The following is a 13,982-nucleotide window of genomic DNA, read 5'->3' on the forward strand; positions in this document are numbered from 1 at the left end:
GCTGAACATTCCTGATTCCAGAAGCTTCCCCAGGAACCCAGTGAAAAGCAGGGAAGCTGTGAGGGATTGAAGCATGACCCCACTGCATAGTTTGGCTGTGACACAGAATTGTTCCCTTCCCAGCTTTGCCAGCCACTCCTGAGCTCTTCTCCAGCTGGATGTGGCACTTTCACCTCATCCTGAGGGAGGAAATCACCTCATCTCCCACAGGACTCAAGGCTCAGACCCCTCAAGGACCAAACTGAGAGCTCAGACCCCTTAATTACCAAAGTGAGCAGTGCAGACCCCCTAATTACCAAAGTGAGCAGTGCAGACCCCTTAATTACCAAACTGAGCAGTGCAGATCCCTTAATTACCAACCTGAGCAGTGCAGATCCCTTAATTACCAACCTGAGCAGCTCAGACCCTTCAAGAACCAAACTGAGCAGCTCAGACCCTTCAAGAACCAAACTGAGCAGCTCAGACCCTTCAAGGACCAAACCCTGAGCAGCTCAGATCCCTCAAGGACCAGCTGTGAGCAGCTCAGACCCCTCAAGGACCAAACTGGGCAGCTCAGATCCCTCAAGGACCAGCTCTGAGCAGCTCAGATCCCTCAAGGACCAGCTCTGAGCAGCTCAGACCCCTCAAGGACCAGCTCTGAGCAGCTCAGACCCTTCAAGAACCAAACCCTGAGCAGCTCAGACCCCTCAAGGACCAGCTGTGAGCAATAAATTCCTCTTGGAATAAGAGGAAAATCCTCAAACCACAGGAAACCACTTGAGGGGAAGAGCTGTTCTGTGGCTCCTTGAACTGGACGTGTTGGAATGGACAAGTGAGGAGTTTGTGTGATCCTCATCCTCCTGACAAGTGAAAGAAAAGTAATGTTAAGGCTTAGCATTGTAATTTCTTCGATTTGCAGTGCACCAGGATGTAAAAAATGGCAGGAAAACACTCAGGGAATGTTAAACTTGTCCTCTTCCTGCCATCCCACTGTCCCAGGGGCTGGGGCAGAGTCTGCTCCTGGTTTGCAGCAGTGCCCCACACAGCTCCATCTGACACTTTTCTTACAAAAAAAAAAAAAGGTTTTTAATTCTCTGTACAGCAAATAGTTGATAAATTCTTTATCTTTAAAACAAATCTGGAAGAGTTTGACATTCCAGTAACCAGTCCCAGAATCTCTTTTGCCCAAGGTACCGAAGCAGCTGCTGGAGAATTCAGTTGCACTACTGGAAATTAAACCTAAAATGCCAAAGGAAAAACTGGAATCAGGAGCAGGAACCAAATCCAGGGCTGGGTCAGTGCTTCAGTCTGATTCTCCAGGAATATGTAGTCAGGATCCTTTCTTTCTTCTTCACTATGCAAGTGTAAGTTCCTTCATTAATTGCATTTGCAATGATGCTCATGTGGTCTTCATTTAGGGCTAAATAACCTGGATAGGAATATTCCAGAAGTTCCTTATCTTTATACCAGCTGTCAGGAGAAAAAGAGTGGAAGTTAAACTGAATATTAGTTATTTCTACTAATAAATTTTGCTGAATAAGTGTAGAGCAGAGACTTTACCAAAACACAGTTGAGTTTTACTCTTTATTTCAGGTGGATAAAAAGGATTAACAGGGCATAATCATGAATTATTTTGGAGTTTGAATCTCTGAAAGTTGATGGGAATTTGGGTCCTCAAGTCTAAACCAACTCATGGATTTGAGCCAACCTAAATTCTGGATACATCCAAAACTTGTTCATACTTCAGTTATAACCAACTAATTAAAACTTGAAAGGGTAAATTTAAATTTTACGGGGTTTTTTGCAGAATATATAATTTATAATTTAAAAAGAATATAAATATTTATATTTAAAAGTAAAAGTATAAAAATATAAAATTATTTTTAAATTTAAAGATATAAATATCATGTATAAAATAAAAATAGAAAAATTTAATAAATATTTTGCAGAATATAAAGAATATAAATATTCAAGCCAGGGACTTCGACTTGAGAGTAGGAATTAGCTTTGTGCTATATGTAAAATTGGATTTTATCCTTTTTGAGCTCCAGATGATGAACTCCATTCTTCTTTACCCCGTTTTTGTCATTCTTCCTGATGGATTTTGGCATGTGAAGTTTCCTAAGGCCTGGGTAAGGACAGAGCACTTACTAGACTTTGCCTTTTTTATGGATGATCTTCTGCCCGCAGCGGAAGGTGACGTTCCTGCCCTCAGAAACTGTCTTGGTTTTGGTCCTTGGTGGGGGCAGAGTGGGGGGCACCGTTGGAAATGGGAATTCTGTCCAGGCACAGAAGGAAATGCCAGCAGTTAAGGAGCTTTAGCCACCCCAAAACCCTTTCACAAAATCATCATTTAAAGAGCCTTAAAAGTATTAATTTAAAAGTGCCTCCTCGTCCTGAGCAATTCTTGGATAGACAAATAAGATGATTGATGTGCAAAGATAAAAATTCCGTGGTGTGATAAAAATCAACTCGTCCCTTTCGCAGCTATGGAAGAGGATGGGAACAGTCCAGTGTGTGAAAAGCCATGGAATATCTGGGTTTGTAATTATCTAATTGCATCTTTCATTAATGTGACCCAAAAAAAAAACCCCTGTGCTGAGGAAAGAGGCACTGCTTATCCAGGTTCTCCTAAGGACAGCAGTTTTTATCTGAACTCAATTCCACAGCTGCAGCAACTTGCCCTGCATCAGCTCCTTACCTGGATCCATAAGCTGAGGCTGGAGAAGGTGATTAACATCCTGTGATTAATCACCTTTCTGTCCTGTTCTGGGGAGCAGCTCCAGTCCAGCTGTGCTGGAGATGTTTTTGTCTTGTTTCTGCCCCATCCCTCTGCAGCCCCTCTCTCTGCCTTGCTATTCCCTGGCTCAGCTAAAGCAGAGAGGAGCAGGACAGTTTAATGTTCTGCTCCATAAATGTGGAATTATTCCTCGCTCCAGGCCTGCTTCTGGACTCAGAGATACAAAACACCATCTCTGTTGTGCTGCTTGGAGCTGGATCACTGGTGTCACTGATCCCTGGTGGGAAATGAGGATCCTGCCTATCCCAGCCTCACTTTTACCCCCTCCCTCTGCGGCCCCCAGCCCAAATCCCAGAGAAGCCCCTGGGTACCGTAGCAGAAGTCACAGGTGGACGGGCAGTGCTTCTTCATCAGCTTCCTGCGCTTCTCACAGAAGCCTTTTTTGGCCCACGAGGGGCACATAAATAACCTGTCCTTACAGCCTGGAACAGGAGGAGATGAGTTAGAGGGGGGATGGAGGAGACTGAACAACCAAATTTAGGTGAAATGTCAGAAGGAACACAGAATCACAGAATAATGAGGTTGGAAGAGACCTCTAAGATCATCAAGTCCAACCCATGCCCTGACACCTCAGCTAGACTGTAGCACCAAGTGCCATGTCCAGTCTTTTTTTAAACACATCCAGAGATGGTGACTCCACCACCTCCCTGGGAAGACAATTTCAGTGCTTTATTATTCTTTCAGTGAAAATTTTTTTCCTAATATCCAACCCGTACCTCCCCTGACGTAGCTTGAGGCCGTGTTCCCTTGTTCTGTCAGTGCTGCCTGGTGGAAGAGACCGACCCCACCTGTCTGCAGCCTCCCTTCAGGGAGTTGTAGAGAGCAACGAGGTCACCTCTGAGCCTCCTCTTCTCCAGGTTAAACCACCCCAGCTCCTTCAAACGTTCCTCATAGGGCTTGTGAACAAGGTGGAGCTGGGATGGGGAACGCTGTAGAGCAGCAGCACGAGGTGGGCTGTGACACCACGATTGCTCCACAGCGTCAGCCCCACAGAGACTGAGCCCCTCTCTCACCGTAGAGCCTGTGGATTCCCCACACCTCATCCTGGGAGATGCTCTTCTTGCCCGTCAGGGTGGCGTTGATGTGCATGAGGGCGTTGGGGTTCAGCGAGTGCATGAGGCCCAGGGCGTGTCCGATCTCGTGGGCTGCCACGTGGACCAGGTCAGTCAGCCACACTCCTGGGGGAAAGGAAACCAAGCTGGGATTGTGCAGTGCGGTGCTGCACAGCTCTGCTTTGTCACACAGCTCTGCCTAGGGTCACACCAGGGGAAAGATTTGGGTGCCTCGGGTTTCAGCTTTTTTATTTTCCAGATTTTGTGGTGCTTTGGTGTGTGGGTCTGGGCTTCAGATTAGGGGATGCTGAGCTCTGTGCACAGAGCAGGGAGACAAAACAATTCCTGCTCCAGCTGGGCACCAAGGACAAATGATCCAAACCTCAGGCCCAGGAGCACAAACAGCGTGGGCTGGAGAGAGAAAAACAAGCAGGATGGGACTGCCTGGGCTAAAGCTGGAATGGGACAATCAACTCCAAGGTGCAAATGGAGCAGAACTGATCAAAGTGAGAGCCCCCGTGAGCATTTGTGCATTTTGGGACCATTTTGGTTCATCTTGGGTGCAGCCCTGGCCAGGTCCAAGGTGGCTCCATTGAGGAGATCCTTTTAGTAAATCCCTACCTTATTTTAACTCTGTCTAGACTCTGTTCTAGGGCAGCCTTCACAAGGCATCAATGTCAGCCCTAGAACGGGCAATGCTGCCCCAGGTTCATCTTCCCTGTAGCTGCTTGGGCCCAAATCCAGCCAATTACTTCCACGTGCTTCTAATTCCCAGCAGCAGGCCCCAGAGCAGTGCCAGGCTCCAGGAGAGCTGCTCTGGACCAGCATTGCTTGTCCCAGTGCAACACTGACCCTCCTCATCCTCCTGCTCACTTTGCTCCCACAGCCCCGAGCTGAAGGAATGGGCTTGGGAAGATTCCAGTCTGGAAGAGGCTCTTGTTTGACATCCACGGCCTGGAGTCAAACTCAAGCCTCTTGGCAGCATGCAGCTCATGGATTTTAACTGAAGGATGTGTCTGAACTATCCAATAATTCCAGTAATTCCAGTAATTCCAGCAAGAAGTGGCCCTGCCACCACACAGTTCTGGCTCAGGGCAGAGGAACAACTTCCAAGCCCACAGTAAAACCCCAACTGTTTCTGTTGTCACTTTCCCAGACTAAAATCTGAATCCCAAGCATTCCACGTGCTCCCTGTGTTAACCTTTCTTCCAGCTGAACCTGGTGTTGCCCAGGATCCAATACTCGTGGTCATCAAAGTGGATTTCCCCGTGGGGTGGGAAGAAGGCGTGGGCCAGTTCCCCCGTGGTGCCATCGAAGCAGTGGTGGCTCAGAGACTCCAGGCAGTCCGTGTGGTTGATGGAGTAGAAACCTGTGGAAAAAGCAGCAGCTTGAGGGTTACCCAGCAGGATCAGCCTGCCCAGGAAACCCCTGGGTCACTGGGAAGGTCTCTGATGGGATCCCAGGTGTTTTCCAGCTTCCAGGGCCACAAAAGGAAAGATAAATGCAAAGCAATTATCAGCACTGATGGCAACGCTCAGCCACGTGCTGACCCTGCATGTAGAGCTGCTCCCAAAGGACACAAATGAATTTGTTTTCCAGCAGGGAATGCTGAGCTCCTCTTTCCAGGTGGAAATTATCTTTTTGAGAGAGAAGCTGGACAGAGCTGATAACCCCTGGATTGTTCCAAAATTGTTATTTTGAACATAAATAAGCAGATGCCTTGGAGTCAGAGCTGCAGCAGGATCACAGTGAATCCTGAATCCCTGGAAGGGCACCTGGAGCTCCCACAGGTGACAGGACAGACCCCTGGGAGCCTCATCACGAGGGGAACATGGTGTGAAATGAGGGTGAATCTGCTGGCTGGGCCATTGGCCCCAGGAATCTGTGCTTCACACTCAGAAATCCCAGGAAGAATTGAGGTCTGGGCTTGAGCAGAAAACGCCTCAGCACTGAACTGTTCTGGGCCCCAGGAAATTCAGGAACAGCCGTGGAGGGGGAGGAGGGAAGGGATGGAGCAGTGACTGCTCCAAAGGGATCAGCAAAAGGGAGACTGAACCCACCAACAACCAGAATCCCTCACCTGCTCCGTGTGACCCTGGCTGTGTCACTCCACCTCCCAGCATTCACTTTCCCCAGCTGTGGAGTAAGAATCTGTGGATTCTTATTCTCCCATGGCCTTCCCCCCCTATGAATTCTTACTCTTATTCTCCTGTGGCTTTCCCCACCTGTAAATTCTTACTCTTATTCTCTCTTGGCTTTCCCCACCTGTGGATTCTTACTCTTATTCTCCTGTGGCTTTCCCCACCTGTAAATTCTTACTCTTATTCTCCCATGGCTTTCCTTACCTGTGAATTCTTACTCTTATTCTCCCATGGCTTTCCTCACCTGTGGATTCTTATTCTCCTGGGGCTTTCCCCACCTGTGGGATCCCATCCCAGCAGCAGAACTTGAGGGCTCATTCTTGGCAAATGCCTGAAGTTTCCCAGCTTCACAGGGAGTGTTAAATGTGACATTAACATTTCCTTGAGCAGACAAAAGTAGTTCTTCTTTGCCTGGCTAAAGGCAAAGGACATCCCAAACCTTATCCAAGAGGCCCTGCTGAGCACGGGAGGGCTCTCCTGCCTCCCAGCTCCTGCATTACACGCTGGAATTGCTGGAATTACCACAGCCCACAGCTCCCTGGCCCAGTGCAGGAGCCCACGGGGGGCACTCACCGATTTTGAGGTCGCTGGGGAGGTGCCGTGGGACCTCCCTGAAGCTGAACGGGGACACCTCGCTCCACATGCGGAACGCGGCCGCCAGCCCCCGGCGCGTGTCCCTGGCGCTCAGGAGGTTCCTGGGGAAGGAGAGGATCCTGCAGGGACACACAGGAAATGTCCCTCTCATCCATCAGGTTTTAGCTTTTCTGTTGATTTGGAAATGTTATGGAATAAGATAGATAACATTAGGAGAGAAATGGAATTAGAAATAAGTTTTAAAGATGGTTTTCTAAATAAATTATATTTTTTAGAGAAATAGAATGATGAAAAATGTATTGCAGTAAGATCTGACACCCACAGTGGATCCATTGTCAGCAAGGGCTTTTTATTGCTGATTTCTCAGCAGCCTTTTCCCAAAGAGAAAGGGAGAGAGGTTGCTAAAATCCCTCACTAAGCAGCACAACATCAGCAAACTCCCTTTTGCTGAAGGGAGAGCCAAGGGAGAGCTCAGCTTTGAAAAATTCTTGCATTATTTTTTTTAATGGAGAGCTTCAAAAATTTGGGAATCCTCCCATTGCCTTCTGGAACAATATTCAAAAGTTTGGGGCTTGACTCAAGTGCTCAACTACTCCCACTAAGAGGGGATTATTCTGCCTCACTAAGAGCCCTGAAATCCCAGAAATCCTGAGATCACCTTTCAACAGTGGAAATCTGGAAGGGTAAATTTACATTTACCAGTGATTACCCTGTGATTTCCCTCAGTGCTGACTGAGGTTCATACAGAACTCTTAAAAAAACCACCAGGATAAACAGAATTAATCCTCAACCAGGACCTTCTGAGGGAGCTCCCTGCCGTGGGGAGCCCTGACTGTGCCCTGAACAGTTCCACTCCAGCGAGAGGTGCAGCATTTATCAAAACATTCCTGTTCTGGAGTGGCTTCAGCAGCTCTCCCCGCCCTGCCAAAAGCCACAGGGGCATGATCCAAAGGCAGTGGATACAGCAGGAGGATCCAGGATCACTTTTGGGGCTGGTTCCAGGCCTTACTTGTAGGTGAGGTTGAAGTGGTCCCACTTGAGGCGGCCGGGGGTGATGGTGTACCGCCTGCTGCGCGCCGCGGGCCCGGGAGGAGCTGAGCCTGGCACATCTTCCTTAAAGACAAAACAGGAGCTGGCATGGGCATCTTCTCAGTTCAGAGAGAAAAAGAGAGATTTCTACCAGGCTAAGCCTGGGGAAAAGTCCGAGAGGAATGTAAGCATTTATTATCTCTCCTGTTCAAATTGTTTATGGGTGTGTTCTGCCTCCGTGTGCTATTCACAGGGCACCAATGGCGTGAGATGTTTTCACTCCAGGGCCGATGGAACTGGTCCTCACGATGTTCTCTATAAAAGAGCCATGGACTTTCTAACAAAGTTCTCTTCTTCTTTGCCTTCTGAACTTGGAGTCATTTTCATTCCCGTCCTCCCTCAACAGCGACACTGGGAGGAGATGGGAGACACTCCAGGACAGCTGTTGCCTTAAGGTTTTAGCTTTTATATTTAGCCTTTATATTTGTTTAGCCTATATATCTCCAGTGCTGTACTGCATTGGTGCACAGCTCTGAAGTCCAGAACAAAGTGTTAGTCAGTGTTTTCACTTTTTGTCAGACAAAACAATTCCTCTAGGCCTGAGATCCAAGGACAGCCCACAGCCTCAGGCCCCGAAAAGTCCAAAAAAAAAAATTAAATTGTGGTGGAGAACCAGGGTAAATGACTTTATCACCTGAAGTTGTAATTGGAGGATTAACCCTGATACATAAACGGACCAGACTTTTAATTGTGTGGAAAACTTGTGACCATCATCCATGCTGGGCTGGAAACCCAGAGGTTCCTGAAAACCCTTTTTCACTGCCCAAGGTGCACCTACTGAAGGCCTTTAATAAATCCCCACTTTATTCTCTTAAAGCCTCTGTTCTAGGGAGCCACCCCAAGGCATCAGAGTGCAGAATAAAAACCTGGAACAGGACACCTGGGGGCTCTGCCTCTGCCTGAGGGGCATCCAAGAGATGAGACCAGCCCTGCACCATCCCAAAAGATCCCAGAGCAGCCCTCTCCTTCTTGGAGAGCAGAAATGAGCCCTCAGGAGGCTCCTGGCCGCAGCAAGTGCTGCAGCTCTGCCTGGAAAGTTCTCATTTCCTCCTCTCTTCGCCGTCACTCCCCAGATGCCAATCTGGGGAAATGACTAAAACAGGCAACTCTTTGTGCAGGGAGCTCTGAAATGCCCTCAAAGCAAACAGAAGCCCTGGAAAGCCTGGAGTGCCTTTAGAGCATGGAACAGCAAAAGACGTGGGATTTTGTGTGACACGTCTGGCTCCAGCTGGAAAAGCCTTTAGAACCTGGAGGGAAATGAATGGGACCCAGCGTGGGTTTTGGGGAAGTTTTCCAGCTCTGTCTCCCCTTTTTTGGGGGGGCTAAGACACTGAAAATCAGGCACCAAGGCACTGGCCAAGAGCCAGGGCCAGTGGCCACGGTACAGAAGAGCCTTGCCCAGCCCCTCAGCACATTCCAGAGGCAGCAGGAGCTGTCTGCAGCTTCCTGGTGGAAGAAATGCTGCCCTGAGAGCCAAACCCCACATCCCTTGTGTCAGCAGAGCAGACAAGAGGGGACAGCTCCGGGCCCTGCCTGAAGAAGCACAAGAACCTTTCCACGGCTCGAAAGGCTGGAAAACTTCTCCTGCTGCCAGCCCCACCTCCCTCCCTCCCGAGCCAAGCTCAGCATCTTCCTCCCCTCCAAGGACAATTTCAGATTTTCTCCTTCCCTCCCTCCCGAGCCAAGCTCAGCATCTTCCTCCCCTCCAAGGACAATTTCAGATTTTCTCCCTCCCTCCCGAGCCAAGCTCAGCATCTTCCTCCCCTCCAAGGACAATTTCAGGTTTTCCTGCAGATTTTCCTCACCAGGCTGGTGAGGACCACGCTGGGACATCCCTGGGGCACAGCTGGGAGCCAACCCCGCAGATTTTGGCAGGGCTGGGGTCCCATTTTTGGGTTCAAGGCTTTGCCCCTTCCTCCCTGGGCACGAGGGCTGTGGGTCGCTGGTTCTCCCCTCACCCCCAGGGGGTTTTACCTCTGATTTTACTCTGCCAGTGCCATTTTCCCTGCATAAAAAAGGAAAAATTTGCCTCCAGTTTATGAACAGGTAGACATGATAGAGGCCTTGACCAACACAAGCACTGACATGTTTATATTAAAAATTAAAAAAGAGTGGAAAATGTTAAAATCTAGTGAAAAATATTAAAATCTAGTGAAAATATATTAAAATGAAGAAAAAAATTTAAAACATAGAGAAAAAAATATTTTTAAATAGTGAAAAATTTCAACATTTATATAAATAACTCTAAACCCTTGTGCTTTTTTTGATTTTTGTTTTTTTACAATGTAATACAAGTTTTGAGCTTGCACTCAAAAAATCGCCATTTTTCTTCTAGTTCAGAAAACAACTTTTCTTTTTTTGAGTAGGCCCAGCCCAGCCCAGCCCAGCCCAGCCCAGCCCAGCCCAGCCAAACCCAGCTCAGCTCAGCCCAGCCCAGCCCAGCCCAGCCCAGCCCAGCCCAGCTCAGCCCAGCCCAGCCCAGCCAGCTCAGCTCAGCCCAGCTCAGCCCAGCCCAGCCCAGCCCAGCCAAACCCAGCTCAGCTCAGCCCAGCCCAGCCCAGCCCAGCCCAGCCCAGCCCAGCTCAGCCCAGCCCAGCCCAGCCCAGCAAACCCAGCTCAGCTCAGCCCAGCCCAGCCCAGCCCAGCCCAGCCAAACCCAGCTCAGCTCAGCCCAGCCCAGCCCAGCCCAGCCCAGCCCAGCCCAGCCCAGCCAAACCCAGCTCAGCTCAGCCCAGCCCAGCCCAGCCCAGCCCAGCTCAGCCCAGCCCAGCCCAGCCCAGCCCAGCCCAGCCCAGCCCAGCTCAGCCCAGCCCAGCCCAGCCCCAGCTCAGCTCAGCCCAGCCCAGCCCAGCCCAGCCCAGCCCAGCTCAGCTCAGCCCAGCCCAGCCCCAGCCCAGCCCAGCCCAGCCCAGCCAGCCCAGCCCAGCCCAGCAACCCAGCTCAGCTCAGCCCAGCCCAGCCCAGCCCAGCCCAGCCAAACCCAGCTCAGCTCAGCCCAGCCCAGCCCAGCCCAGCCCAGCCCAGCCCAGCCCAGCCCAGCCAAACCCAGCTCAGCTCAGCCCAGCCCAGCCCAGCCCAGCCAGCCCAGCCCAGCCCAGCCAAACCCAGCTCAGCTCAGCCCAGCTCAGCTCAGTTTCAGCCCAGCCCAGCCCAGCCCAGCCCAGCCCAGCCCAGCCAAACCCAGCCCAGCTCAGCTCAGTTCAGCCCAGCCCAGCCCAGCTCAGCCCAGCTCAGCTCAGTTCAGCCCAGCCCAGCCCAGCCCAGCCCAGCCCAGCCCAGCCAAACCCAGCCCAGCTCAGCTCAGTTCAGCCCAGCCCAGCCCAGCTCAGCCCAGCTCAGCTCAGTTCAGCCCAGCCCAGCCCAGCTCAGCCCAGCTCAGCCCAGCCCAGCCCAGCCCAGCCCAGCCAAACCCAGCCCAGCTCAGCTCAGTTCAGCCCAGCCCAGCCCAGCCCAGCCAAACCCAGCCCAGCTCAGCTCAGTTCAGCCCAGCCCAGCCCGGGCTGGGAAAGCAGAAAATTCCCCGCAGAGCCAAAGCTCCGGGCGATCTCGGCAGACTCTGAATTTTCCGTTTCCTCCCCGGCTGCACACACAGCCCCAGCCCCTGATCCCAAAATCCCTCCTGGGCTCCTCTGCCCAAAGGGCTCCGACAGCCCTGAACACGACTTGCTGCCCTCACAGGCATTCACCTATTCAGATCTTTTTCATCTATATTTATTCTATTATCTTATTATCTACATTTCTCTTTTTTTATCTTTTTCATCTATAGATCCATTGTTCTATTTTGAGTTATATATAGATTTATGTATAGCTATTTATCTATTTGGATGAGCAATTTAGAGATTTATCTATTTAGAAACTTATCTATTCATATCTATTTGTCTGTAGATGCATTGAGATCTATTTATTTAGATTAGATATTTAGACTTTAGTTAGATATCTAGACTTTTATCTAACTGGATAGCTAAACTTTTATCTAATTAGATAGCTAGACTTTTATCTAGTTAGAAATCTAGACTTTTATCTAGTTAGACATTTATCTATTTAGACCTATTTAGATCTGTAGATCCATTGAGATCTTTTTATCTATTTAGATTAGACATGAAGACATTTATCTGTTTCAATACTTATCCATTTAGATCTATTTGTCTACAGATCTATTGAGATCCCTTTAGATAGTCAGACATTTATCTATTTAGATATTTATCTATTTAGATCTATTTTGATCTATTTGTATCTCTTTAGGTCTGTTTAGATCTATTTGTCTCTAGAGCTACTTTAGATTGATTTATCTATAGATCCATTAGATATATTTATCCATTTAGATTTATTTATTTATCTATTTAGATCCCAGCCTCTAACCAGAGCACACCTGGGCCTCTCTTTGACACCCCACTCCCCTCCCAAGCATCTGAGGACCAGATCCCTTCTCCTCACCTGAATTTCCTGAACTCCTGCTGGATATTCCACAACTGCCAGCAAAGCCAGCACAGGGAACAGACACAAAACCCCCACCGTGGTCCTCCAGCCACTGCTCTTCTTCTGCTCCAGGGACGGGGAGCTTTTCCTTCTGCCTGCAGAAAGTCGTTCAGCCCGGTCCATGTCGTTCTTGAGGGGTTTTTGGAGGATTTTTTTTTGGGACAGGCACTCAAGACATTCCCTGCACAGAACGCATTTGTGATCCTTGAGCTCACATTTGGAGCGTTTGTGAGCAGCCCTGCAGCTGCTGCCAGAGCTGTGCACAACCAGGGGAGTTTCAAAAAGCTCTAAGGAAAAAAAAAAAAAAAAAAAAAAAAAAAAAAGAGAGAAGAAAAAAAAAAAAAGTAGACTTTACATTAAGCCTCTTTCCAATGTGCCAAAGATTCTCTCAGGCTCTGCCAAGTGGGATCGTGTTACTGCAGCTGAAATTTGGGCTGGCGGAGGAACAGCAGCAAAGTGAAACAAGCTGGGGTGGACATGAACTCTTCTCTTTAACTGTGTGAGCTACAGAGGGCAAATCTGCAGCTGTCAGCTTCATGTAATGAAAAAAAAAAAAAAATATGGGGGGAGAGGGCAGCAAAAGGAATCCAGAAGAGCAGCATCAGCCCCTTGGAATGTGTCACCGGGGATGCTCCACGTCATTTGTCACGGGCTGTCCTCAGGGTGAAAAATGAGATGCTGGGAGAGCAGCCTGGGCTCTCTGCTTGGGAAACTGCTCGGGGAGTTGACAAACTCACCCAAAAGTAAACACCAGCCCCTCTTGCAGCAAACCTGGCCGGGGAGCTGCGGGTTCCTGCTGTGCTCGGCTCTTGGAGCATTTTCTGCCACGCTGGGTTTGGGTCCCGAAGAGTGGCTTGGAGGGGTTTGTCTTTGAGGCATCGCCAGGCACATGAATATAATTAAATTATATCCATTCATATCCATCAAAAAGTCCATATATCCATCAAAAAGTCCATTCAGGACTCTTTGAAAAAGCTCACTGAGGAACTCTCAGGTTTTCAGAGACAGCTGCACTTTCCTGTCTCATCCTGAGGAGGGGTGAACTCAACCCCGGCTCTGCCCTCTCAGAGGAAAAGGAATTCTGCAGGCTCCCAGCTCCACCAGCAAATGCCAGGGAGGGGGAAAGGTCATGTAAGAATTCCTTGGGGGCATCTGAGGCATTCAAAAGGTTTCAGAAAAGCCTTGTAATTTTAATAATGAAAAATGCTTTAATTGGAATTTTTTCCACCCTAGTTCATAATCAAGGCCTGCAACGTTTTATTAGTTTCATATATTTTCAGCCTCAAGCTGGCCTGGAGCTTTTAAACAACTCAGGATAAATAAGGCCAGTGAGAGTCTGGGTGTACAATTTCATGAACATTTTCCTGTTCAATTCTCAGAAAGAAAACAAAAAAACAAAAAAAAAAAAAACCCACAAGAAAAACCACCACAAAGTGCAGCAGTGGTTCAGAGCCCAGGAAAAGATCAAATAGGGAGTAACAGGCAAGGAAAGGATGGAGGGAATCACAGAGGGAAGCTGGGAGCAGGAGGAAGAGCAGAAACCCAGGGTCCAGAGCTCTCCCTCCTGTGCAATTGGCTGCCCTCAGCTGCTTTGCTGCAGCTTTCTAGGGATGCTTCCTCCTTCCCCAGCTGGCAGAAGGAACTGTGCATGGCTCTGACCAAATCCTGCATTTGGAGCTCCTCAGGGATGCAAATTCAGCCCTGTTTGTGCTCTGAGCTGCAATCACAGCACCAAGGGAGAAACTCAACTGATCTTTGCCTCCTCCAGTGCCCCAATTCTCCGAGTTTCTTTCAGAGCCTGCAGAGGAGAACAGAAAAAAGGCTGATGGAGAGGGGAGTCTTGAAGGAAAA

The 13,982-nt window shown here is 49.1% G+C and overlaps 1 protein-coding gene across 1 annotated transcript; it reads right to left on the reverse strand.

The window, feature by feature from the left end:
- Positions 1 to 1,085: 1,085 nt before the first annotated feature.
- On the reverse strand, positions 1,086 to 12,361 carry MMP23B (matrix metallopeptidase 23B). The gene is made up of 8 exons (XM_053962714.1): positions 12,090 to 12,361; positions 7,576 to 7,679; positions 6,546 to 6,685; positions 5,033 to 5,200; positions 3,793 to 3,957; positions 3,091 to 3,201; positions 2,131 to 2,257; positions 1,086 to 1,449 (listed from the first exon to the last, which is right to left on the reverse strand). Exons 1-8 carry the CDS (start codon positions 12,252 to 12,254, stop codon positions 1,275 to 1,277), a joined length of 1,155 nt encoding a protein of 384 aa, XP_053818689.1. The 5' UTR covers positions 12,255 to 12,361; the 3' UTR covers positions 1,086 to 1,274.
- Positions 12,362 to 13,982: the final 1,621 nt, after the last annotated feature.

Source organism: Vidua chalybeata, chromosome 22 (genome assembly GCF_026979565.1).
Source record: "Vidua chalybeata isolate OUT-0048 chromosome 22, bVidCha1 merged haplotype, whole genome shotgun sequence".
NCBI lineage: Eukaryota > Metazoa > Chordata > Aves > Passeriformes > Viduidae > Vidua > Vidua chalybeata.

What these genes read in the sequence shown, in the direction of transcription:
- MMP23B (XM_053962714.1), bottom strand. Translation starts at nt 12,254, where the DNA reads ATGGACCGGGCTGAACGACTTTCTGCAGGCAGAAGGAAAAGCTCCCCG. An exon ending in CAGGAGTTCAGGAAATTCAG is followed by an intron (nt 7,680 to 12,089) that starts GTGAGGAGAAGG and finishes TTTGTCTTTAAG; the next exon opens with GAAGATGTGCCAGGCTCAGC. An exon ending in CACTTCAACCTCACCTACAA is followed by an intron (nt 6,686 to 7,575) that starts GTAAGGCCTGGA and finishes GTGTCCCTGCAG; the next exon opens with GATCCTCTCCTTCCCCAGGA.